We start from the raw sequence: 27,344 nt of genomic DNA, 5'->3' as shown, positions 1-27,344 counted from the left end.
CTGCACTCCTGTCTGGGAACTGCCTCATTAGACGCCCACTGACACCCCTGCTGATGTCATCCCTGCATTGCTCCTGCTATCAATTTGGAAAGCAATGTGTGTTTAAGAAGCCTTTGTTATTTAACTGGGTGTTTTCTGGATGTCTGAGTGAATAACTTTTGTGCTGGTTGATTTCTTTTTTAGCCAAGGTGAAGTAAGGGCATAATGGTGTGCCAAAAAGCAAGCAGAGTTGAAGCATGAGACAGGTCTTTTTTACTTTCAGCTGAGTGGTTCTTGTGCCAGCTCCATGCAGCTCTAAGATTGATAGTTTCACCTTAGTACCCACTGTGCAAGCGTATGTGCCAAAACGTGTCTTTTTTGCAAAGTATATAGTTTATAAAATCTAAACTCTGTCTCATCTCACTCCTTAAATCCAGACTCCTATAGCTTGTAAACTTGAACAGCTCAGATTAAGTGTAGCCTGTGAAGCTGGGGTCAACATGCCCTGGTCTAGCTTTACAGCAGCTCTGTGAGGTGGCGTCTCCGTGTGATTTCATTTGGCTGTACCTGACCAAAACCTGTGCATCAAGGTCCAGAAACCAGATGATGATTGCAAGCATTCTTCCTATGTCCTAATTTTCCTTTTCAGATTAAGATTCTGACTCTCCTACTTCACCTATTAATCTTGAGTTGATGAATTGCTCCTAGTCAGGATGTAAGAGTAGTCACAAGTTTGTGGTTCTCGCATCAAATGTGTATGCCTTCTGTTCCCCTTACTGTGTAATATTTCTGGGCACATCCAGCTGGGTTAACACCATCGTAGACCCAGATAACTCTGGAGGGATTAACACATCTGCCTTGGAGGTGCTTCAGAATCCTCAAGAAGGAGCTAGATTATGTTGCTCTGGAGGGGGATCACCTGAAGTAGGTGGCTTACTGTCCTGCAAACATCACCTTGCACCTACGTGTAAGAAAACAGGCTGTTGGATGCAATTTTAGTAAGGTTTAAAGTTTTCCCCAAGACTGTAAAGCCCGGTTATTTTTGATGCCCTGACTTTCCCATTAGAAGCAGGATAAGGTTGATGTATTTTTGCTGTGGTAAAATATCTCAACAACTTTTGGAAGTGTCATTAAAATGAGGTAAGGGCAGAGCTTTAAGTGGGCCGCTACGCTCCGGTACACAGTGCCACCACTTCTTAATTTATCCCCTTGGCATACTCTGGCATTTTTTGTGTAATGGGGCTTCTTACCAGTTGCCAGTACACTTTCCTGTCCTCTCTATGTTACAGTGTATCTTGGCGATCACAATAGCACCTAAAAGACATTACCCATGGTGCACTACTCACTTCCTTTCCCAGGCAGTCAATGACCTTCACGTGTCTGTTTAGATTAAAATACTGTAACCAAACGTAACCAAAGCCTCAGTGTGATTTATATAGCCTGATGGAAAATTGGATATGAGCATGTTGATGCAGAGGTTCTTTATGACACTCTGAAATATTATCTTCAGGCTTTTTTTATTTACTGTAGAAATTAAGAACTTAATTCTAATGATATACTTATGCTGGCCGCACCAAACGCCAACAAGCAATTAAAGGGGAGTCCAAACTAGGGGTGGGAATTGATAGGATTGTATCAATGTCAATGACTGAACATGAACATATTCAACTTGACCATACTGAACAATAGATTGACCTCATTCTCGGCGGCGTGAGTCCGGACGTGGCCACTCGAGCCTGGATGAAAAGACTTTGAATTTGGAGAGGAGAAATGCTTTTCCTCCAGGGGTCATTGCAGAGGTATTTTACCTGCTCTCGGTGCCTCATTTGGGGCCGCGTGAGTCCGGACGTGGCCCATGGAGCCTGGAGGGAACTACTTTGAATTTGGAGAGGAAAAATGCATTTCCTCCGGGGGTCATTGCAGAGGTTTTTTACCCGCTCTTGGTGCCTCATTTACGGCCGTGTGAGTCCGGACGTGACCCCTGGAGCCTGGAGGAAAATACGTGATGTGACGTTGTGCTGGGGAAAGAATTGTTAAGAAGAATCGATAACATTTGAGGCGTGCAATTCCGATGGAGTTCATCAATTGGAACCGGTGCTAAGTTGGATCTGGTTTTCGATTCCCACCCCTAGTCCCAACACTTTTTGTTTTTTTCACTTAGAACCCTGGGTAAGGATTAATATTCTCCCTTAAAATCATGCCTTTAAACTTTTAGGCTTTCCAGGATTTTAATATTAAAATAAACATCAGCATCCATCATATTAGCATTGGCATTGAATAGGCATTGGAATTTGGGTTAAAGAAGTCAAAGTTCAACAACTCAAACTGTCCTTAAAAGTTTTATGTTGAATGTTAAAGAGAGAAGTCGTTCTCCTGAACCAGACAGCATGAAGCTGCTGATCTGCACTCACAGCTGTACTCATGTTTTACCCTCAGGGCACGAATAACACTTCATTCATTAACTTTATTCCTTAATTTGCTCTGAGATGGCTTTTCCTTACCCAGCAGCCATGTCTGTCCTTCAACTTCCCGCTGAAACTGGTCATGATTAAAAATACAGTTAAGTCTCATAACAGAGGTCTAGTAAAACGTCAAAGCGCCGGATGCTGCTCTTTAAATGTTTTATGTCTTTTTCTGTGGGAATATCCAGTTCCTGCACACTGTGGTTATTTCTTTATCAGTTCCTCTGTGACTATTCCTCTATTTTTGAACTGTGTGACTCCAAGAGTGGAGCAGAGAAAAAGCTTTGTATTGAAATCAAAACAAGACTCTAATGACTTCTGAGTGTGTGGCTGAACAGTGAAGTGCTTGAATAAGAGGAGTGTGACACGTTGGCTCAGAACTGCAGCATGATAAAACACTCATGATGTGGATTCACTAACAGTGAAATGAGTCTTTCGTTGAATGCTGCGTATTTACAGTCTGTGTGAGTGTCTTACTGGAAACGGTGAATTATGTTACTGACAGATGTTCCCTACAGCTTCTTCCAGATCTCATTTGGAGCCGGGCTAACTCACAGTCTGGCGTCTGCTTGTTTTTTATACATCAACGTTTTGTGATCTGGAGAAGACTTTAACACTTCTGACCTTGTGGTGTTGTATTGGAGACACAAAGGTAGAAAACAGATGTTGGACATGAGACTGGATGTAATGAGACACGTTACAGGTATCATGCAGCTGTCAGAACAACTGCAGGATGATGAATGATGTCATTATCTTGCAGAGGATTTGGGAAATTTGGAAGGAGTTGGTGTGCAGAGATGTTGGCTCACTTCCTCACGGCTAAACCTTTATATAAGTGAAGACGGACTGGAGCTTCTGTCTGGTCTTTTGGCTGTGAAACAACTTGTCTCTCAATGAAAGAGTTTTGTGGAGCACTTCAGAAGTTTTGACATCAGTTACATGAAACGACAGATGGTGAGGTGAGCTGGGAGAGGTGGTTTCCCATTGCAGATACCAAAATGTTCAGAAGGCACTGAGGGAAAGCATGATGATGATGGGCAGCAGCATGTGCTTTGTTTTCATTTCCGTAAATCTGCGTGTGACAGAGAGGGAGAGAGTGAGAGAGAGAAAGCAAGTCAGGGTTTGTTTGTACATCCAAGCAGTTTGTTTTCACCCTTTCCTTAGATCCTCTCATGGATCTTTTATTATTGATCTAACCAAAAGCCTCCTCTCATCTCGTCTTATCTCTTCTCTTCTCCACCTACTCTCCCTTCTTTTACACATATGTGTGAAAACTAATCGCACACTCCGACAGAGCCAGAGCAAGAGCTTTGGTTTTGTATTTGTTTTAATCCAAAGTGATCCAAGAAGCAGAGGAAAGGTTGCAAGTTGATGCAGAGGCAGGGAGATGCAGGCGTCAGTCAAAAAGCAAAGGGCTGGGATATGAAAAGAAACAAAAGGTTAAGTGAGGAGCGGTGGAGGGAAAGAAAACAGAGAGATGAAGACAAGGTTATGATCATTCAGAGAGTGATCTCAAACATAGGTGTGAGGAGCCCGGTGGGGATCTGATGACTCTCCAAGGCGAGGGAGGCGAAGACGCACAGTCAGATGGAGCGATGGAATAATAATGAAAGGGCAGGAGGAGGGAGGGAAGGAGGGAGGCAGGGGGGCGAGTTAGCTTCCACGTGTGTTCCCATGCATCATCTCCGCAAACATCCCCCTCTCCCTGCATGCTCTCCCTCCCTCGCTCTCTCTGTTTTTAATGATTCTCCATCCTTGAACTACAGCTCCCCCTCTCCTCTTTCTCCCCCCCACACTCCTCATGTATGAGAGAGCGTCTAATAGCCAGATGACAAGGCACAAAGGCTTCCATTGTGTCCCCGCATGCCTCGTACTACCAGCCCGGCAGGCCAGTGATGTGCTGCCTTGTAACCTAGCGGGAAGCTGCGAGTCGAGTCGCCTCTCCCTCCCTTTTCTCTCTTTTCTCTCTCCGTCTCTGGAGATATGATGCACGGCGCTAACACAACCTGACAGGCGGGCCACAAAGACTACCCTGTTAGGAGCACTTGAGTGGGAGTTTGCTTTGGGCAGGGGAGGAGATTTGCATGTTTTGTGTGTGTTTTTGAAAGAGAGAAAGAGCGAGATTGATTTTGTTGACCCAGTGGGGTGTCCTTTGGCTGCAGGAATCCTGCGGCAACAATTAGCTCCGTGCATTGTCCATATTGAAACCAGCTGATCTTTGAAGGCAGTGTGTGAAAATAGATCCAGGGTGGCATTCCCAAGCATGGCAAAAAAAAAATCTCCTCCATTGCCTCTAACATGGGAACAAGCTTGAGCCAGTTGGAAAGAATTGCATGTATGTTGTTTGTGTGTGTTTTGGGGTTTTTCATGTCTCATAGCTTCTGGGAACATGCACCGCAGGCTTGTGGTTTTGCAAGTTCCAATGCATAAAGCAAGACCCAGCTTTTGTTTCTTTGACCCAAATTCCTCACATTCATTGTGCCAGTTAAAAGTCTATTGAGTTACATAATGGAGAGCCATGCTTCTCCTGGCCCCGGCTCTCACTTTGTACCACCGGCATGCTGCAGTAACTGAGCTGTTTGAACTGAAGCAAAGCAGCAGGCACACTGAAAAGCCACATAACTCCAGGATCACTTGAATTATCAGGTTCGTGAGCATTCCTGCAGAGCAAAACTATTGAGTTGTGTTGAACACCCAGTAATCATTAAACTGAAATGATTTCATCCGAATGTTTCAACACGACTTTTTGGCAAATGATAATGGGGAGAAATCGACCCCCTGAACAAGGCAACATAACGCTCTGATCTGCACTCCCAGCAGTGGTTGTTTTTCTCCCCTCAGGGCAAGAAGAAGAAAACTTTGTATCATTAACAATGTTTTTAAATTTTGTAGGCGATAGCTCTTTACAGCAGCCAAGTCTACTCCTCAACTTCATCTAAAAAAGGGCGTCATGAAAGATACAGTTCAAGTTTGATAGCAGAGCCCTCTTAAGTATGCAATGCGTAGGATGCTGCTCATTCTGAATGTTTGATTTCTTTTAATGTTGGAATATTGAGTTACTACGCACTGTGATTACATCTTCCTCAGTTTTTATGCCAGCTTCTCTATTTCTAAAGCCTGCCACCCCAAGAAAGGAGACTTATTTTTTAAATCAAAGCAAGTCTTTCAATGGCTTCTGAGTGTGACGATGATCAGAGAAGTAGTGGAAATCAGAAGTGTCTGGTACGTTGGCTCAGATCTGAAGGATAATCAAATATTCATCAGGTGGATTAGCGAACAGCAGGATGAGTCTTTCAGGGGGAAAGTGAAAGTATCTTTATGGAAAAGTTGTGTTATCCCGCCGTCTGATGTTCCTCAGAAGCTCAGATCAGATCTCATTCGGAGTCTGAATGACATAACTCAGTCTGGCGTTTGTGTAATTTTGATACATCAACATTTTCTTATCTGGAGGAGATCTTACAGCTTGCATCAGAGAATCTGGCAAACACTGACAGCCAACATTCACACATACTGCTGTTTGAAATTCCCAAAAAGTTGGGATGCTGTACAAAATGTTGATAAAATTGGATTTGGATGGTTTGCAAATAATTTAAATGCTTTATTTATTTGAAAGTAGAGCAAAGACAACATCAAATGTTTAAACTGTTTTTTTTAATGTAATATATGCTAATTTTAAATTTGATGCCATCAACATATTTCAAAAAAGTTGGGACAGGGACAACAAAGCACTGACAAAGTTAATGCAACAGCAAAAAACAGCTGCAGGAACATCTCCAAACTTAGTAGGTTATTTTGAAACAAGTTATTAATATGACTGGGGATACAAAGGACACTCTAGAGAGGCGGAGTCTCTCAAAAGCAATGATGGGAGGAGGTTTGACACTCTGTGAGAGACTGTGTGAGCAAATAGTTCAACAATTCCAAAATAATGTTCCTCAGCGGGGAAAAAAAAAGTAGTGATCTCATCTTCTACAGTATGTAATATCTTTAAAAGATTCAGACAGTCTGCAGAACTCTCTGTACGGAAAGGACAAGGCTGAAAATCTATTCTCTATAGCCAGGATCTTCAGGCCACTGGCAGGACATTAAAAACAGACATGACTCTGTAGTGGAAATCACTACATGGGCTCGAAATCACATCCAAAAAACCATGTCCATGAACATTGTTTGTCACTGCATCCACAACTTCAGGTTAAAAAAACTGAACCATGCAAAGTTGAAACCATAGATAGATAGATAGATAGATAAATAGATAGATAGATAGATAGATAGAGAGAGAGAGAGAGAGAGAGAGAGAGAGAGAGAGAGAGAGAGACAGACAGAGAGACAGAGAGACAGACAGACAGACAGACAGACAGACAGACAGACAGACAGACATCTTTATTGTCATTGTATGGTGTAAAAATGAAATTCGGAAGGAGCAGTCCTCCAGATGCCTAAGAAGAAATAAGACTAAAATAGAAAAAAGTGTTAACTATAAGAAAATAAACAATAGAATAAACATAAAACTATAAAAAGAATACACAAATAAACTGTATGAAATGTACAATACATATGGTTTAGAACCATCAGCGACTTCCTTGGGCCTGCACCAATTTAAGATGGACTGAGGTGAAGTAGGAAACTGACGTGTGGTTGGACGAATCAGAATTTGGCATTCTTTTTGGAAATCATGGACCCAGTGTCCTACTATCTAAAGACAGAAGAAGAGGTGATGCAACACAATTGTTTTTAATAAATTGGGGTTAAAATCATTTGCAAACCATCAAAATCTATGATTGTTCACTTTTTTTTGGAACAGAAGTTTTTAGAAAAAGACATAACACTAGATTTTCATCAGGTACATTACATGTACTCTTCCAGCTGTTGGAACAATTGCAACGTGTTTCATGTTGACAGGACCTCAGTGCTCACTCACTTACTCAATCATCTGTATAATGTTAACTGAGTTCTCCCTGCTTTGAAAAAACAAGCACTTGTAACTAATGACCCATATTCAAGGCAGATCCTGTTCCTTCCCGAGGTCCACGCAGAGGAAGAGCGCTGTTACAGCGAGCACAAGGGAATTCTCCTCTTGCTTTGTCATTCTCTCTTTGCATTCATTTCCTCCCTCTGACAATCTGTCGCTCAGAGCGGCGTCTTAAATTTCCCTCATCTTGGGTACGACTGCGCCGCCCCTCTGCTTCCTAAGACGATGTGTGAAATGCTTTTGTTCTGAAGAGGACTGCGAACACTGCTAAGGATGTGCAGCTTTAATCAACAAGTAGATTAATGTTTCATCAGAAACGACAGCTTTCATTCAGAATCAGTCTCTTAAGCACCTTCTCTTCATAAGTACAAGTCATTGTGTCCTCGTAGAGCCCTTTTAACTTTGGGCTTTAAACATGTTGTCTGTGCTTTTAACCTGTTATGAATTCAGATTTCAGGATCTCTTTTTGATTGTTTTAACATCAAACCATCAGTGTGAGTTTTGTAAAGAGCGCCTCATCTGTGATTTACTTTTTATTCTGACCCAGATCTCTCTTCCCCTTCCCCCAGGTAAGGTGCTGAATACTGATTTGCGTCACTACCTCAGCCTGCAGTTTCAGAAGGGTTCCATCGACCATAAGCTCCAGCAGGTGATCAGGGACAACCTCTACCTGCGCACCATTCCTTGTAAGTATAGCTTCTCCGACCTGGGGCAGACGCCCGTCTCTTTCTTTCTCTGCCTGTCTGGGCTCTGCTTGTTGCCATCTGACCCTTCCAGATGGAGCCTGGTCTGTTCTCATCTGTAGCGCTATACCTGCACCATCCGACTCATTATCCTGTCTGCATTACTTTTGTCTTGTTAGAGTAATTGAAGCATCCAGTTCAGGGGCTTAATGTACCTAAGGGCAGACCTTAGTAAACATGATGTACCATGGGAAATATGCTTTAAGACGTCAGGGCTTGAACAAAACTAACTGTGGAATCAAGGGAATGAGACAAGCTTTCTCGATTTTGATGTTTAATTTAAAGAAAATGAGCACTGAGACTAAATATATGTTGAAGGATTGAATAACAAGAGACATATATTTCCATTTCAGATAATAGTCAGCCCTTGTTTATCTCACAAATAATGGTGTGAAATTGAACTCCTTACTTTTCCCTCCTTTGCTCTCATTACTTTCTACAGCAGAGTTGTATTCCTACAGTCTGCTTGACTGCTCCTTTTGAAATATAAGAATAAATAACAAGGACAGAACATTTTGATTTTATACCCGAGTGGTCTTAAAATGGAAAACAAGGCCAACAAGCGTAAATGTGAGAGCAGCTGCAATTCTCTGGGCTGCACAGCTGAGTTAAAAAAATGTTTCTTTTCATTTATCTCTGCTCTGGACCTTGTTCATTATTCCTCTCCTAGGCATTCGAAAACTCTTATATCTTACATTTTGATAGGAGGAAAGTCATCCTGTTCATATTCAAACATCAGTGATGATTCAATGAAAATAATAGCACTTTTGTAGTGCCTCATCTGGCAGAATGAATCTGCACAGATACATTATCCAGGGAGCAAATGATTGATCTGCAGTTACTCAGGAATAAATGAAAATGATTTGAGTATGTTTGAAGTCCTTGAGTGTTGGGCCCCTTGCTGATAAGCTGTTTGTTCCGCCTCTTCTTGAAGGCAGGAGCACTGCTTGATTTGATGCCTCCAACAACAGCAAAGGAAAAGGCTGAGGCATGTTGCTGCAGAGTGGAGAGTGAAGGTAGCTGCTGTCAAGGCATTTAGTGTTGGCCCTGGAGAGTGACAAGGCATGACTTGGTGGAAAAGCTCCGGGGGATTTGACCTGGGACATGAGCCGAGTTTAGCAGTGCTCTCAGGTCTGCTGGGATCTTGGAATATGCAGTTGTTGGAGCAACTGTTCTGGGATGCCTTATCTTGTTTGCATAATCCTTGAGAGCATTGTCCACAGCCACAGCTTTGATCCCCTTCATTTTGCATAATACTCAAGGAATCGGCCATCTTCCCATAATTTTCTTAAATATTGACTGACATGTTTCAGAGTTTTACGTCATGTAACCCTGAAATTGGAGTCATTTGTCCCAAAGAAAGGATCAGAGAGAGATGGATTTCACATCCTGGACAGGATCATTGCCTCACACTTGGTGGGCTACAAAATGATCTTTCCAGCGTTAGCCCTAAGTTGCAGATACTTATTGAGGTGTACTGCAACCTTAGATTCATGTGATCATGGTAAAGGTAGGGAGATTATGAATCAATTCCATAGAGAAACACTTTACTTCCTGCCTTTTAGAACATCCTCATTGATAAAGATGGAGAACATTAGTGGTCTGAGAATGGTTACCTGAGGTACACCAGTTCTAACCCTCCCACATAGCAAAATTGGTCTGGCCCGGTTCTGGCCCACAATACACTTAGACTCGGCCAACACACCGCAAAGAATGACAGCCCTTAAGTGGCCCAGATATAGTTTGCCAGAGACGGCCCACACATGGGCCAGCTTAATCACAAGCTCAACCTTAATCGGCCCAGATGCGGCATGGGCAGATCTGGGCCACATAAACCAAGCCACAATCGGGCCAGATGTGGCATGCCATCATATATACAATGCCATCATTGTCAGACCTGGTCCACATCCCGTTAGCATACCACTTACCATGCCAGCAGTCAGCCAGCAGTGCCGGCTTGACGCCAGAGCTGGCCCAGACCTATCAGACCGATTTTGCTATGTGAGCTTTGGATACATAAGAAATAGCTTCCTAAAAATATGTTCCCTGCTTATGTAGGAGTATTTCATGGACCATTTCCTTGGTTTGTCTACCTCAGCTTTTAGTCTAAGAGCCTCAACGTCCTCCCTCCTGTTTTCCGCACACAAGCTGCTGAGGTGTATTGTCGTATCTTTGCCAGCCATTTGAGCTTTTCTCTTTTTATTAAAAAAAGATTGCCATCCATGATTGATATACTAGCAGAAAATCTCCCTCCCCTCTCTCCTCTCTTCTAACGCCATCACATGTTATCACGTGTGCTGGTGTTTGGTAAGGAAATGATGCAATCATCCACGTAGAAAAACATTTCCTTTCCTGCATTTTAAGATGTCATTAGTGGGCTGACAGTGGTTCCCTGGGGTAGTGATGCATTGAAGGGCACAGTGACGAAGGTTGCCTATAGTTACAGTTGAATATATTACATTCAGGCATTATCATTTCAATCTGAAACATCATGAAATTGCTCAATTTCCTCCTGGTCTTAAAAAAGATTGTTGTAGCTATTTAAAAGAGACAGTATGCATCACTCTCCGGTTTTACCCATTTCTGAGCATGAGTCAACACTGAAGATATAAAAACTTGTGCCACTCATATCCCATGCGAGTCATTGCAGTCTGGCTTCAGTAGCGCAGCATATGTTCCTTGTCCACTCGGCTCATGCCAGCCTGTGCCAGTGGACAGTGCAGCGAGGCGCGGGGACCATGCGAGGAGCCTTAAAAGCCACTACAGCATGACGTCTGTGCTCATTACAGCTGCTGAATGGCATCTCAGAGTGAGAGAGGCATGACTTCCTTCTTCCATTTCGCCCAGTGAGGCTTCATTAAGTGTCACGCTTGCCTCCCACAAAAGATGACAGGGGGATGAAGACAGTGCCAGGGGTCCAGGGCAACAAGAAATCTTTGAAGCTTGGCTAAATCCAGACCTTTGACTCCTCTGCCATCCACCTCTATTTTTTTTATTAATCCCTGGGCATTGATATCCAGCATGGCATGGAAATCAGCTCCACAAGTAGAGGAGTGGAAATTTAAAAAATAAGTGCCTCAGGTTTCCAATCTATGAGAAGTGTCTTCTGAGGATATTAAAGGGTTCCTTTTAAGTTTTAAGCCACTTAGACAAAAGACAGAATCCATGCTTTGCGATGATAAAGCTCATCATGAAATCTTTATCCTACTTTAGAAAAATGTAAAGTAAATTCTGACTATATCAAAAAGGGCTTTTCCTGGGAAGATCACATTTACCCACAGTGGCCTATAAATTATGGATGCAGGCCAGTCCTCAGGAAATTAATGGAGAAGTTACAAGGTCAAAAGCTGCAACTGGTAGACACTAGAGCCTGATTTATCCTCCATTTTTCACAGTGCCCCTAACCACATGCTCCACATCCTGAAATTACTGCACCTTCAACATTACATAGCAGTGCTTTATATGAGACATTCTGTTTGCAGTGAGATCTAACGGCTCCACTATGAAGAAAAAATGACAAAATATAACTTTTTCCTCACCAGAATCACTAATAAATCACTTGTACTAAAGTTGTATGTGGAACTAATGGATACAAATGTGAAGACAAACCTTTCACACTTGTTATAAGGAGTTCTTATTCTCATAGTATCTAATAAGTCTGAATGAGGTTCAATAATTCAGATATAAACATCATCAGTCCAGTAATTTTTCCATTACAGTAGCTTATTGTCGTCTAACAAGCTTCAGAGTTACACTATTGATTACATTTCTTCAGTGTGCAGAGAAGCAATGCTTTAAATATTAGCTTCCAGACAAACAAAGTTAGCAACAGCACATTAAGTGATTGTGTTTCACAGATAAGATTCCCTTCATGTGAGTATTTTGATTCCTCAGACGTTAGAGTAAACATGGAGCAGCACCTCTTGATTTCTCACAAGTTTAATGTTGGCTGTTTGATCCACTTTCTTTTCAGCATCATTTAACACTCGTCCCTTTTATTTCCCGTCTGTTGTTCGGCTGTAATAAGCAGCACTGGGAACGTTGTTTGTAAATGCTCATCACTTGGCTTCTGTTGGCGCACCGTGTGGGTGTTCAACCTGAGAGAGTGAGGTTTTGTTGTAAAGCCATGGTAGCCCCTGTAGACTTACTTGTTCCTTTTTGTGTGTGCTTCATTTACTTTAGTCAGCTTTTGTCCTGTACTGTTACCCTGCGGTTGTTTCATCTCTTCAAAGAAAACTGAAAACTGTGTGCTCTTTTCCACTGAGAAATGGCAGCAAATTTCCTCTTGTCTTTTCTTCAAAGCTTCTTATCCCACTGCTGCTTCTGAGATTATACTTAGATTTGGAGTTTCAACAGTCTTAGCAGTCTTTTTCTGTTTATCCACAGCTGGGGTGTAATCTTCCCCCCACAGCTGCCCAGGTGTGGAGACTGAGGAGATTGACTTCGCTTTGTGACTTCGGCTAAAAGACGTCAGCACAGTCTTTGTTGTGTCTCTCTCCTTTTTTAAACCACAACCCTCTTGTCACTTCAAGCCATGTAAAGACAACAAGGGTGATGAAATTATAATAAAAAACAAATAAAGTGAGAAGGAGGTAAATCTCTTTTGACAGATTAGATGTAAATATGTAGAATCTGTATGCAGGGGATTGGATTTTAGTAAAGAAAGTGCTCTTAAGGTGCTGGTTTGGCCTAGCTGTTAAATCACATGCCCCACACAGAGGCTATGGTCCTGGAAATGGCCCGCCAGGGTTCACTTCCAACCCATGATGCTTTGCAGCATGTCATTCCCCACAGTCTCATCCCAAATTCCTACCCTACCCACTGTCCTACCTCTCTGAATAAAGGCACAAAAATCCCAAAAGTAAAATAAAAATAGAGTGTTCTGTTTTTTAGGCACCAGTTTGGCCTAACGGTTAAATCACACACCCTGTGAACAGAAGTTATAGTCCTGCAAGTGGGCGGCTAGGGTTCAGTTACAACCTGCAGCCCTTTGCTGCTTGTTGCTGCTCTTCTCTCTCCTAGTTTCTATACTCTGTCCACTGTCCTGTCTCAATAACAGCACAAAAAGCTCAAGAAGAAACTTTGAAAAGAAAGAAAAAAAAGCGATCTGGTTTCTATTTGTAGTGCCTTTGTAGTCAGAGTTTTTATTGACCAGTTATGTAACCGCAGGGTTTGGTGAAAAGAAGTCTGCAGAGAGCAAAAGCAGGCAGACTGCAAACCTGCCATGCTGACATCATCGGTACTCTGTTGGCAATTAATCCATCTAAACAGATCTCTGCATGCAAGTGTAGCAAACAGTCAGTTAAAAAGAGGTACAACATTTCAACTTGAATGAAATGTTTAAAGATAAGAATTTAACAAGAATATATATGGGAAAGAAATGTTCATCAAAGACGACAGCTTGGCCATAATTCTCCTGTCAGCCACCACCTCCACAGGGTCCAGGACTGAGCTGGTCTTCTTCACCAGTTAGTTCAGTCTTGCTCTCCTGTATCCTGTCCGCCCACAGCAGGTGAAATCCTTCCAATGTGGCGTTCGTGTCCGGTGTTAGCTCTGTTAGCATGATGCTACTCTGGTGCTGGGTTAGCTCGTCCACCTTATCGTAGATAGATCTTACATTCTCCATAACAGTGGGTGGAAGGACAAGTCGATGTCGTCTTTTCTTATCTTGCACCTCATTACCAGCACATCATCCTTGCCTCCTTCTCCTCAGCTCGCAGGGAACATCGGGCCTAGCATCGACATGCTACAGGCTGCTAACAGCTGATCTCGTATGTAAACAATGCAACCATGGTTACACGCAGGATCTCCGGACACACACAGGAACAAAAATCGCAAAAACCACCACTGCAAACGTAGCCAGTTTCGTGTCCATGGCCAACAAATGAAAAGCCAATTTGCGTTGCAATTCGCAGACTTCCTGGAATGCATCAGGAATGACCTCCGTTCAACAAACTTAAAATCTGCATCATACTGATGTTAATTTGCCAAATTGAAGACCTCTTAATTTCACGCACAAGCATCACAAGACAATCAGTTTCATTATCAGGTTCATAACACTCAAGTAAGCCAGATTGAAGCCTCTGTTTAGTATACTGTTTACAGTGAAGCTGAGACTCACCAGAAACAGATGAATGGGCGCTACTCCAGGAAATGTAACAATCAAAAAAATGACAGCTTATGTTTTGCAGATATATCTGGTGGGGCAAATTTGACCTGGCTTTTGATCTGAACACACAGACTGTAAACAATGCAGTAAAAGAAAGTCTTTGTGGAAATTCTGTTTCATCTAACCACTGGCTACAAAAGAGAGACATAAAGTATGGCCATCTTTCCCAGAGACATACATCATCTGCAGACAACAGCCATTGGGTTCTGAGATTGAAGGGAGGTAAATCTGATCCCGTTTATTTGAGCATCTTCAGGTAGTCTAGGTGAATGCACAGTTTAAAGCCACATAAGATTTCCCCCATCCATCTTCCAAAAACAAGCTCATATTTCCTCCCTTTGTGGCCTCGCTTTTCTCCACTGATTGCTCTGGTTGACAAAATAAAAGATTGTCTTTGCAACAGGCTAAGCTGTTTCAGATGTGTTATTGCTAACACAGCAGTCCGGGTGGAAAGAAATGAAGAATGGGGGATTGGTTCCTGTTAAACTGTGAGTTAAAAATCCCCTGTGCCTGCAGCTCAGACACATAGCAGAAAAGTTCATGCGAGGTGCCGTAGGAGCCCTGATTACATCTAAGATGATGTTAAACAGAGCCGGCATGTTAGGGAGCGTGAAATCATTTTCATAACAATGTTTTCAATGATGAGAGCATCAACAAGGCAAAACATGACACTTTCTTTAACCAGATGCAGCAGTTATGCTAAATTATAATTTAATGACTGGAACTTTGGAGGAACTGGAACGCAGTAAGCAGCTTCACTTTTTGATGTCGTTTGTTTTAGGGAGGAAAAAACCAAAGCAAATATTTTGAGATGAAGTAGAGAAGAGGGAAAAATAGAACATTGACACAGAACAGAAAACCAAACTATCGCTCCAGGATTCATTTCAGGTATGCAGTAACTGGTCAAAACTAACACAACCGGCCCAGAATAGAAGATACACTGTAAAACATTCATTTTATTTCACTCTTAAGAGGAGTTTAGTCTTTGTTGTTAACGGTGTCGTAAAGAGGTTGCAAAGCTGTAAAAAAAAAACATTGTGAGCTAAAGGAGGGGTAGGCAGCTGTTGTAAAAAAAAACAACAAGACTAAGATATTTTAAAAGCATCTCACTGGAAAAATGTCAAATCTACTCACCCTAAACACACAGAAGTGCTCTGCTCCAAACAAACCTAGAGTTCACCCACTTCTTGACTCCTTTTCTAAGTTATTTATTGGGCACTTTTTGAGAGTGGGGGAAGACATGCTGCATAGAGTAGTGGCTGGGAGTTCAACCAGCGACCGCCAAAATGAGGACTACAGCCTCTGTATATGGGGCACTCAAACAGCTAGGCTGACTAAATTTCTGTAGCACTTTTATGGGAGCTCTGCCATGAGTATACAGGTAGAGTACCTGTGGGTCAGTACCATAGACTGTATAAAATATGGACGTCACCTATCTGTTTCTGAAGCGCTGTTTGAGGCAAATCGGCGGCAGCCATATTGCTGCTGTCGAGCCAGTGTGACGTAAAGAGGCGGAGTTTGAGCCTCCTAGCCAACAGCTGCAGCGTTCCCTCAGGCAGCTGTGCCTCTCATTGGTAGACTCGTAATCCCAACATCTTCGAAATTGCTGCATTAGAAAAAAATTCACCCCCTCACAGTGTGTGTGTGCCGATCGAGAAATGAGCTATCCAGACTTAACTCGTCTTTTGTACCAGGCTGTAAACATGTTTATTTCTGCTGTAAAGATCAGCTTTTTCCCATTCATGTGTATGTGACTTTTGGTACTTCCGGAGCCAGCCTCAAGCGGATCCTCAATGAACTGCAGTTTTTAGCACTTCCACATTGGACTCATATTTTATACACCAGAGGTTGCCGCCTGATCTCAACTGAATTTTGCAAATAGCAAGTAATCTATCTTCTCACTTTAAGAAAAAAAGCATTGTTCAGGTTTTACTCCTATGATTTTATGTGACACCCCAGAGAACAAATCTGAAATAGTAGTTACTTTCATTGAAAAATTCCAGTTAATGTGTTCTCTGTAATTTCTTTACTTTGCAAAGTGGTTCTGCGGGCCGGATTTGAACCTTTGGCGGGCCGGTTTTGGCCGGCGGGCCGCATGTTTGACACCCCTGCCTTAAGTGAAACACTAATGCTACTTTTGGATTATGAGCTTGTTGTGAAACAGTCAACTATGAACTCCAACATTTTAAAGCAGATGTTTTCAGTTGAGCGTCAACATTTAAAAGTATTTAGCTTCTTTAATATGAACCTGAACAGCAGATTGGAAGCAGCACTTCAATCACACAACAACAGTTTTGAGTAGAAAGTCTCATTTCCAAGCCTGTAAAAGCCACCAACACTGGATTTGCGTTATTTTCCTTCTCAGAAAAAAGCCTCCACTAATGTTGGAGTTCACAAATTAACTCTTTTGTTTGTTGCATAAAGGATATCCTTGAAAATGTTGCACAAACAAGACTCTTTTCACCTGAGCAGCATTACACTGACAAGTCGCTCACATATGTTTATGTTAAATGACTTTATTCCATTACTCCTGAGGATGCTTTGTGAGTGCACAGTATATATATCATTACTGAACAAATGTGCATCCATCCACGCACCTCCACACTTTAAGAAAGAATTCTTTTAAAATCCTCCTCACTTATTTATGTAATTAATACAGTTTGTGATGTCCTCCTTAAGGAATGAAGGTGCTGCTTTACACAGAAGTCAAAGGGAAAGTGTGCAATTAAAATTCTACTCATTATCATCATCATCAGTCACACTTTCTCTGCATCCTGACAGCTGTGCAGCTGTGTGGAGGATGGTTTTTTTCCCCTCTGTTCCATATTTTAATAATAAATCTGTAGTTTTTGCAGTTCCAGCTCCGTTGAGTATTCATGATGTAGGCACAGATGAATCCCTGGGTGCTGTATTTGGACTTAAATCACACCCCTGTGGGCATGCTGGGTACAGTGTCACTTCTAGTTCCCTTCCTCCTCCCTTCAGTTCTAGTCCCTCCTCCTTCCCCCTTTCTGTTGGTGAATGGTATGTTCCACATTTGTGGATGTTCCCTCTGTCTTAACCAAGCTGCAGCTTCTGGTGTTGAAGAATGAGGCCATTGCTGGAGCGCAAAAGCTGCAGTTCCTCAAGTGTCCACTAGAGGCTGTCTCCAAAGCCCCAAATTCAACATCAACACCCGTGTTTAAAAGTCCATTGACAGCAGAATTAAACATGTTGGGGTGCAATTTTTATTACTTATCTGTCTTTAAGTCATAAGAGAACCTTGATTTGCATAATTGGAGGTGCGGCTAAGTGGATTGACAGGAGGCCATAGCTCCGCCTCTTTGTCTGTTCCAAAGTTTACCGAAAGTGAAGTTGAGTCAGCATTTCCAACATGGCAACCAAACCTCCTCTTCAGAAACCCATGGGTGACTTCACTGACACCAACTCTATGTTTTCTACAGTCCATGATGTCAACACTGTGTTCTCGTTGGCAGGTACCACTCGGCAGCCCAGAGAGGGGGAAGTTCCTGGAGTGGACTACAATTTCATCAGCGTGGCAGAGTTTCGTGAGCTGGATGAGAGTGGACTGCTGCTGGAGAGTGGGACCTATGACGGTACGTCTGCACACTGCACATGAGTGAAGGAGTTGCAATGACTGTCCTTAATCTACCACAATAGAATAAAAAGATTTAGTCTGCACGATCGGCCGATAGAAGCTTCAGTGAATGCTGTAATTTCTGCTCTGAAAGGCTGTACCAGCGTGTGCTGCTTCTAAAAAATACAACTATCAAGAGGGAAATGTTAGTTCTATTGGTTTTTAAATCTTTTCTAAGTTTAGAGAACGATGGAAAAGTGTTCAAATCAGCCAGACCTGCAAATCGCCTCTAACAGCATGGATCAGTCATCGCTCTGCAAACAAAGACAATCACTATTAACTTCTGTAGTTAACAAGCGCAGCCAAATTTATGTTGGCCCATCTAAAATTTAAAATGAGCCTCACAGATGGGTTGTAAATGAAGGGGAAAATGAACATAAAGTTCTTTAGTTGGGCGATGTGCCACTAGAAAGAGCTTCAATGTACCTTGGCATTGATTCTGCATGTCTCTACATTCTGCCAGAGAGGTGGAACACATCTTTCCAGAAATTTTGATGATGTTGGTGGAGAGTCAACACACATCAGTCCATAATCTCTCATAGGTGTCCACTGGGGTTAAGATACGGAGACTGTGACGGACAAAGCATGTGATTAAAAGCTTTTATTCATCCACTAAATTATGCATTTTTATATTGGAATAACTAATCACAAGAGCAGGAATAGTTCATCGTAGGGCAAAGGTGATCCACCTGATTTTAATTACCAGTTATCCTTATTTCTAAGGGGACATGGTCCCAAACTGTGCAAATAAAATGCCCCCAACGTCATTGCAGAACGATCCAGTCCCCTCACTGACAGTGGCGGTTCTAGACCAATTTTACTGGGGGGGCCAGGCTGGGGCCAAGGGTGTTGTCAGAGGGACACATTCAACCCTGACAAAAGAGACTGAGAAGGGTGAGGACCGGCTGAGAACAAACTGGCAAAACATCAGTGCATCCCTATATACTAGACATATATACTACTGTGTGCTAGATCAAAATGCAGACTGACAGCAGCTGTTTGGCTGTTTACACTCAACATGAGTCCCTTAGTGCTCTAAGGGACTGGAACCAAGTGCCACACGCATGTGTTCTGCCTGTAACATTGGCGCGATACCAAAGCTTTTTTTATTGTATAACATTTGTTTGGTGTGGAGGAGGGGCACAGGGGGGTCCAGGTTCAGTTTTACAGGGGCACTGGAGCCTGTTGGCCCCTCCCCAGAACCGCCACTGCTCACTGAAGAGGTCAAGCATCCAGTGTTTTCCTTTAATCCATGTACCACCCGATGTTTGGAAGGCGTTGAGTGTTGAAAGCTTTCAGTACAGGCTGATAAGAATATCATATTCAGTCCAAAGTTCTTGTCTGGTTAATTCTATGGAGACACTATCAAAGACTTGTGCTTTGAAAAGTTAGATTTTTTTAAAATCAAAAGCTGAACTTCAGAGAAACTTATTTCCTGATTGATGACGCATAGAAGTTCTTTTGGAATCCAATTTTGGCTTCAAATAATGCCTGACCTTGCACACACACATTCCATCTCTCCTCGTGTAAATGAATCCCTCTCACTCATGTTGTGATTATTTTGTTTTCCTCTTGGTTTAAGCGCTGGGATCTTGGGTCTCTTTTGCGCCCAATGTTTAAATCATGTGGTCCCTGACCAAGAGAGAGAGAATACACACATGGTAGTCCTTCAGTTGTGGTCTTTTTCTTGTTCAAATGACTCCTTACAAACAAAGCAGGAGTGATAAACAGAAAGTAATGTGATCCCACAAATCACGCTTCTTCATTCTGACAGTTTGAATCATTTACATCCTGTGTCCACACCACTACAAGGTCACTTTAATGCTCCTTATGTGTATATTTATGATCTCGCTGAAGGATCCCTGAGAAAAAAAGTGATTATGAGAATTATTGGCATTGACTGCAACTCGACCCCATGTTGTGAGTAATGAGGAAGAGGCAGGAACAAGATGAAAAAGAAGAGTCTTGTAGAGTGTTGCAGGAGTCTCGCTTTTTAATGAGGATCTGCAAAAGAACATGGAACAAAACACAAGCACAACAACAACAACAACCTGGTTTCAAACTCATTCACACCGTCAGTGTTGTGCATACATGTTACCATGACCACCAAATGTTCTTACATAAATAAGCTTTATACAGTGTGTGGAGATTACAGATGGATTTAGCTGTAGTTAAGCCTCTGGACTGATGTCAAAACCACACGTCTACTAGAATCCTGTGGTTTGTGAGTTTTGCTGTGACATCCTGAACAAACGTCACTAATGTTCACTTTTAGGAGATTTCAGGTGGGTTCTGTGCGCAGATGTTAGAGCTTTGACCCAAATGATAAACACCCCAAAGATATTCAGAAGATTGAATCCAAACTGATTCTTTTTTTTAAAGTTATATTTTTGGCCTTTTTGCCTTTATTTAAGAGGACAGCTGAAGAGAGACAGGAAATGTGGGGAGTAGAGAGCGAGGGAAGACATGCAGGAAATGGTCGACCGGCCGGGAATCGAACCGGCTACCCCTGCGACGAGGACTGTAGCCTCTGTATGTGGGACGCTTAGACCACTTGGCCACCAGCGCCCCGAATCCGAACTGATTCGGATAAACAAATCTAACTTTCTTCAATCCAGGGTCAGGTAATCCAATTTACTTTGTAGTTCAGTTTTTGGGCATTTTTGCCTTTATTGGATAGGAAAGCTGGGGAGAACCAGGGAATGTGGGGAGTAGAGAGTGGGGGATGACTTGCAGCAAATGGTAGAGGCCGGGAGTCGAACCTGGGACTGCTTTATATGGGGCGGGCTTAGACCGCTGGGCCAATGGAGCCCCAACTTTTGAAAGAAAACCCTGATTGGGTCAAATTTATCAAGATACAGACTTTAAAAAATGACCTAATCTGGATTAGCAGAGCTCCAAAAGGGACTTCTCATTACATGCTTTGTCCACAGGGGGCGCCAAAATCCACACTAAATGAAAGATCCTGACAGTTGTTTTTCACTTTTATTGTGATATTTTGTTGGGAAAAATCAACTCAATCAAGCCAACATAATCTACCTCATCTAAATAGCAATTCAGTAATCAAGCTATCCTGTAATCCAGCCTAATTCCAGCCCTCTTTTCTGATCAGGACAATCTGATAATTTGCATAAAAGTTATTCTCAGTTTTACTCAAACAACACAAACTGGAGATTGTATCTGGGCAAGATTGGATTATCTGATCTTATCTGACTTTTTAATCCTTCCTTTTTAATTGGGAACAATCAGTTTTCATGATTTATTCCAATCTGTTAGCTTTGTTCTGATCAGATCACAGGCCCAGGTGTGTAAGCGTCCTCTCAGATGAGATAAAAATAGAACAAACCTATCTTAGGAGGACCGTCAGAGAACAGCTGTGTTCAAGGAGTGTCCAAAGAAACTGCATGTTCAGATAACACTACAGCACACCGCCCCGGTTCACCCATGGGACACAGCTAAATCCCCACATGACGCCGTGGTTATTGGCTCCCTTGTGAATTTGCTGATCCGTGGACCATTAGGTCATCAGGTGGAGTCAACTCACCGCCAGTGTCACTGACCTGTCATCATAAACTCTTAGATAATGTATCCCCAGGTGATTTTGCTGCTGAAAAGAACTTCATCCTGGTTCTTTAAACACCGTGTCAGAAAAGTGTTAGCTGGGTAATAGCTCTCTTTCAACCGCCCTCCGTCTCTAATCCACCCCCTGGGAGACCGGCTCTTCAACCCTGAACCCATGAACCCATGAACCTGTCAACAAAATGAATAATGGATGTGCTTTGGCCTTTCCCTGCAAAATGCAACACGACTGTATGTGCACTGAAAGCAAAGATTCAGAAGCCCTCAGAAAGTTAATTATTAATGCTCAGACCTTTGGCTGCTGAGTTTCCACTGATAAACTGTTTGATAAACTTTTCACTCACAGAGACACAGATCCAAACAAACACAGACAGACAGACAGGCTGACAGGCTGACAGGCTGACACAGAGAGTGCACTGTTATTTACCACATTATAAATGATTTCCCGATGGTGCGTTAGTCATTCACCAAGAGTCAGTTACTTATTGCTGCAGCCTATCTCCTCTAGATTGTAAAACTTGCCTTCAGGGCCTTCTCAGAAATGCAGCTCTTTGGAGAAACATTTTGAAACTTGAATTAAGTAACACGGAGCAGATCAGAGGTGTTAGCGTTCAAGTGTGACGTGGGGTAGCACTGGGAATATCTTCGTGTTGCAAAAATGTAACAACAACTTTTGTTGGAGACACTGACTGGATTAAAGAATTAACACCATCCTCTCTTACCATAGCTACAGATTTACACATTCAGAATGTTCACACTGGCTACGTTTACATGAGACTTTTAATTCCTCTTTAATTCAGAATTAAAATTAAATCCTCTTTAAAAAGATTGAAAATGACCTTGTAAACACCTAATTCTGAATGAAAATGACCTTTCCGAATTAAACTTAAATCCGAAGTAAGTGGATGGTTTATTCTGATTTTAAATCTGAATTGAATAATTCCTCGATCATGTATACGTTCATTCCGCTTAAAATTAATTCCGGTCGTTCTGCACATGCTCGTTCCCTTGTCCTGTCGCGATGACGCATATATTCTGCGCTGGCTGGCGGGCACATATTCCAGGATGGCGGATGGTTTACATCCGTAGTCCCTTGCCAAATGTTAAAAAGGCTCCCTAAAAAGATCAAGATTAAACAAAGATAAAATAGAGTGACATAAAATCAAAGTAAGAAGGTAGAGGAGAAACCAAAACACAAAAAAACAAACAAACAAACAAACAAAAAAAGAGAAGAAAAGAAAAGTACAAATAGCACCATATGATTAAAAATGACTAAAAGCTACATAAGGACATGATATGACAGTTTTTGAGAAAGTGTCCATGGACATAAAATACAGGGAGCAAGACAATCAGGAAGCAGCAATGAGGAGATGTTAAAGAAGACACATGCAGACACAACAGGACAACAGTTAACAGTGCTGTACATATTTGCATCAGGCAGTGGCTATCAATCATTAAACTAGCTGCATGCTAGCTTCTCCTCCTCAGCTGACGAAAGTGAAGCAGTATGTTTGTGTCCAGCTGCTTATTCGAAACTATAATCAATATCAAAGTAAAAATTGTACTTATTGTGTGGTCTTCCATGTTGTAACTGAAAATAAAAGAAGCAGGAACTGGAGTCTGTTTTCATCCGGTAGACGTAAATACGTCACGCCCACCCCTGTCCAATCAGAACCCTTCCCAACACCCAGACCTTAAGAGGAATTGAATAAAGACGATTAAAAGTGTTTTCCATGTAAACCTCAATTCTGAATTACTGTTTCCATGTAAACGCGAAGGAGAATACTTTAATTCTGAATTATTTAATTCTGAATAATTAATTCAGAATTAAAAAATATCATGTAACCGTGGCCACTGTATCAATCAATCAATCAATCAATCAATCAATCAATCAATCAATCAATCAATCAATCAAGCTTTATTTATATAGCACCTTTCATACAAATCAAATGCAACCCAAAGTGCTTTACAGTGATTGAAAAACAAGAAAGAAGCAGAAATGAAACAATGGCAAGACATATTAGGGAAAGATAATAATAATAATAAAAAATAATAAGAATAAAAATTAAAAATAATAAGAATACAACAAATAAAATAGAGACTAATGCACACCAAAAATAAAATATGTGTAATTAAAATAAGTTAAAGCATCAAAATTAAGAATAAAAATTGTGAAAATAAATAGATTTAAAAAGGGTAAGGATAAGAGTTGAAAAATATATACTAAGGCTAAAAATATCAATAAAACTGAGTAGATAAATACAAATTAGGTAAATGAATGAATGAATAAATACATAAAAATAGAATAACAGTTAAAATTACTAAAATAATAAAGCAACATTTAAATCAATATTACAGTAAAAATTAAGTAATAAAAATTGTTAAACCCTACATAAAAGCCAGACTGAATAAATACGTTTTTAGTTTACATTTAAAAGTCTCAATATCTCTATCAGCGCCTCTCAGATCCTCCGGCAGGCTGTTCCATAGTTTAGGAGCGTAGTGGCTGAAAGCAGCGTCATCAAATGTCTTTGTTCTGCTCTGAAGAACAGCTAAAAGAGAGGAGCCGGAGGATCTGAGAGGCCTTCCTGGTTTAAACACTAAAAGCATCTCTGAGATGTAGTCTGGTGCAAGGCCATGCAGTGCCTTAAAAACTAGTAAAACTGTAGACATTGTACTTCATATGCATCACTGTGTGACTATGACGAATAAGAAAGTAGATGTGATTAAATACTAGGTGCAGTAGAGGCACCTTAATTTGAATAAAGCATGACTTCCTCTTGGTCTTGGGAGAGTAATTCTTCTTAAATCGTCCCCTAATTTGATTTTGTGTTGTGGCTACTGCAATAAAACAACACTTCTTTAAAGTTTTGTTTCCATGCAGCCTTTGTACTAAATCATTCCCTTCTTGTTGGACAAAATGTGAACTGAACTGAACTTTGAGTTTCAGTGGCTCAGGGAAAACCCCGCTCCATTCCCACACACTCCATCATCTCAGTCGGTCATTATTCATCCCTCTCTCCAGCTCTCACGACGTGCCGTGCGTTCTCACTGCACATTAAGTTTCTCTCTCCAAGCCAGGCCCTTGCACTGTATCTGCAGCTGCTCTTAAAGAAGCATCAACCTCTGCAGCCCCGTTTACGGCTGTGACTAATCCCGCAGACCTGTGCACAACAGGGGCGTGATGTATCCATCGTTAATCTGTAACCAAGAGTGACACTCACTCCCACTGCTCTGCTACACCCGATACCTGAGACAATGAGCGTTTCACAGATTGGTTGTCACATAGCTCCCCAATAATAGGAAGTCATTTCAGAAAGCCAATATTGTGAAAATACTTAACCAAGCATAAAAGAGGAAAATTGTGTGTGTATATGAGATTACTTCTCAGCATTAATCCATTACATTTCTAACTCCGACAGCGTCCCTCTCTGCATTCCAAGCAGGTCTTTGCAGCAGAGTTGACTCAGGCGTGTTAAAGTGGTTTGGGAAGTTTCTGTTTCACAGAACAAAGAGATAAGTTTGCCAGTTTTTGATTTACAGAGTGACTAAGGTGTCAGGGTCTGAGGAATTTCTGTTACCTTAGCTGTGCCTGAAACTCCCAGGAATTAGATGCTTGAGTGGGTGCATGTATGTGAATTAGGGCATATCCAATTTTCTACCCCTCACAGTGAACGGTGCTGAAAAGCCGGTAGAATGAATCATTCATAACAGAGACAGGGAGCTGAAACGGACAGGGGAAATGTGAGGGAAGCAGGTGTCTCTTTTTCTCAATGGAAAGTGAAAGTTAGCATCAGTATGATCAGTACAAAATGTCATTTTGAAGCATGTTTCTTTGTGATTACATTTGATCACAGCCTTTGTCTTCTAGCTGTCTCATTCACAAGTGGTAATCAGACAACTTTGTATGCAGTTGATTTAAATTTTGAAAATTGATGTAGCCTAGTTGGATACCTGCATAGATTATGCTTGCATATCAACTAGGATGGTCTTATAAATGTTACATTTACTACATGAAGAGGGTTTAAAGCTCCTGTGAGGAGCTTTTAGATGGTTTTGAAACAGACTGAAATGAATACTGTCATCTCTTAGTGAGCTACAAAAGTCAATTGATCAATCTGTATTCATACAGCGCCAAATCACAACTAACGTTATCTCAAGATGCTTTTACAAACAGAGCAGGTGTAGACCATACTCTGTGTTAAATTATTAAAAAGACCCAACATCAAGACAGGATAAGATCCAGTCCCCTCTTACAGACAGGACTCAGTCTGATCTCATCTTAATCCACCATAAGCAGAGCACTTTGCAGCATTTAGCAAGTTACAGTGGCAAGGACAAACTTCCTTTAACAGGCAGAAACCTCCAGCAGGACCAGACTCATGTTAGACACACATCTGCCTCAACCGTGTTGGGGTTGGAAAGAGGGACAGAGGAGATTAAGAGAGATGGATGATAGTGATGAGATGGATAGTAGTAGCCGTAGTAGCTGAATGCGATCATCATCTAAAGCAGGGGTGTCCAAAGTAAGGCCCGGGGGCCAATTGCGGCCCAAGGTCCATTTATTTATGGCCCCAAGCTTCCATCTTAAAGTGTGTTATTTATAGCATTAATTAATAGCATTACAAATTAATCACATTCTGAATCATTTGTACATTTGCAGTTTCGTTCAAGCTCACACACAAAACTAAAGTCAATCCAGAAATGTCTCAAAAAGCTTCACATCGATTACTTGTATAAAGCCAAAGCTCTGGGAATTCTGCAAGAGGGCAATAAAGAAACACAAGAACTCTTAAAAATGACTTCAAATTAATGATTTTATCATGATGTGAAAATGTTCATGATGAACACTAAAAGTTCAGAAGACACTAGAAAAAATCAAAATTATGAAATTGTGCAGAAAATGCCAAATTTGGTGCATAAAAATAGTTCAGAATGCAGGAAAATAATTATTTAGTTCTTCAAATGTTGTCTGCTGGTCAGACAAGTCTTAAAAAAAACAACATGAAAAAGAAGTGTGATGAAATCCAGATAGTGATCCTGCCATAGGAAAATAATGATACAATATTTTTCCCACATTGCCCGACCATTTTCCTCCAGAAGAAGATAAAGTTTGCTAATGTATATGTGGCTTGTGGAGAACTGAGGACTACCTAGTTACCAATTTATTGAGAACAAATGTAAAATAATTGTTTTTTAATAGAGATTTCATCTATAACTTTTATGATTCCTGAGTCTTGGTAGGAGCCACTGGCTCTAAGGTATTCTGACAACATCAAATGTGGCCCTCTTTGAAAAAAGTTTGGACACCACTGATCTAAAGGATATATTCACCCATTTTGTTGTTTTAATGTTTGAAACTGCTGCCGCAGGGTAGGTGTCAGATGATGTGATTAACTACATGCTGCCAAAATAGGTTTTTGTTTGTTTCTGACTGCAAAAGTTGTCATTTAATGATACATATGTTGATGTGTGCAGCTGACCTCTTGGCCAAGTCACCCTTGGGAAAGAGGTATTGATCTCAACAGATATTATCTTGTTCAATAAAGGTTAAATAAAAATGGATGAAAAGTTTTATCAGAAAACACCTAACACAAATTAAAGACAAATTCAGATAAAGATAAGAAGTACCAGTTTGTCCACAGGAGGCGCCATAATCGACACAAACCAAAAGTCCCTCACTGGAGCTTTAAAATAATATAATACACCAATGGAAGGAGAGATAGGATAGGGAGTTAGGATGTCAAAAAAATCAAAAGGGCAGCCCAGTTAAAGTGAATAATTTGAATATGAATCAAAGGAGAGA

The 27,344-nt window shown here is 41.4% G+C and overlaps 1 protein-coding gene across 1 annotated transcript in view; it reads left to right on the top strand.

Annotated features, from left to right (window-relative positions):
- magi3a (membrane associated guanylate kinase, WW and PDZ domain containing 3a) overlaps nucleotides 1–27,344 on the top strand; it is a 200,599-nt gene that overhangs the window by 110,296 nt on the left and 62,959 nt on the right. The window contains exons 2-3 of the mRNA XM_034696443.1: nucleotides 7,980–8,096; nucleotides 17,799–17,918. Of these exons, the coding sequence (XP_034552334.1) occupies nucleotides 7,980–8,096; nucleotides 17,799–17,918 (237 nt within the window). The remainder of the gene's footprint in view (nucleotides 1–7,979; nucleotides 8,097–17,798; nucleotides 17,919–27,344) is intronic.

Source organism: Notolabrus celidotus, chromosome 11 (assembly GCF_009762535.1).
Source record: "Notolabrus celidotus isolate fNotCel1 chromosome 11, fNotCel1.pri, whole genome shotgun sequence".
NCBI lineage: Eukaryota > Metazoa > Chordata > Actinopteri > Labriformes > Labridae > Notolabrus > Notolabrus celidotus.
This window is presented reverse-complemented; position numbering and strand designations above follow the sequence as displayed.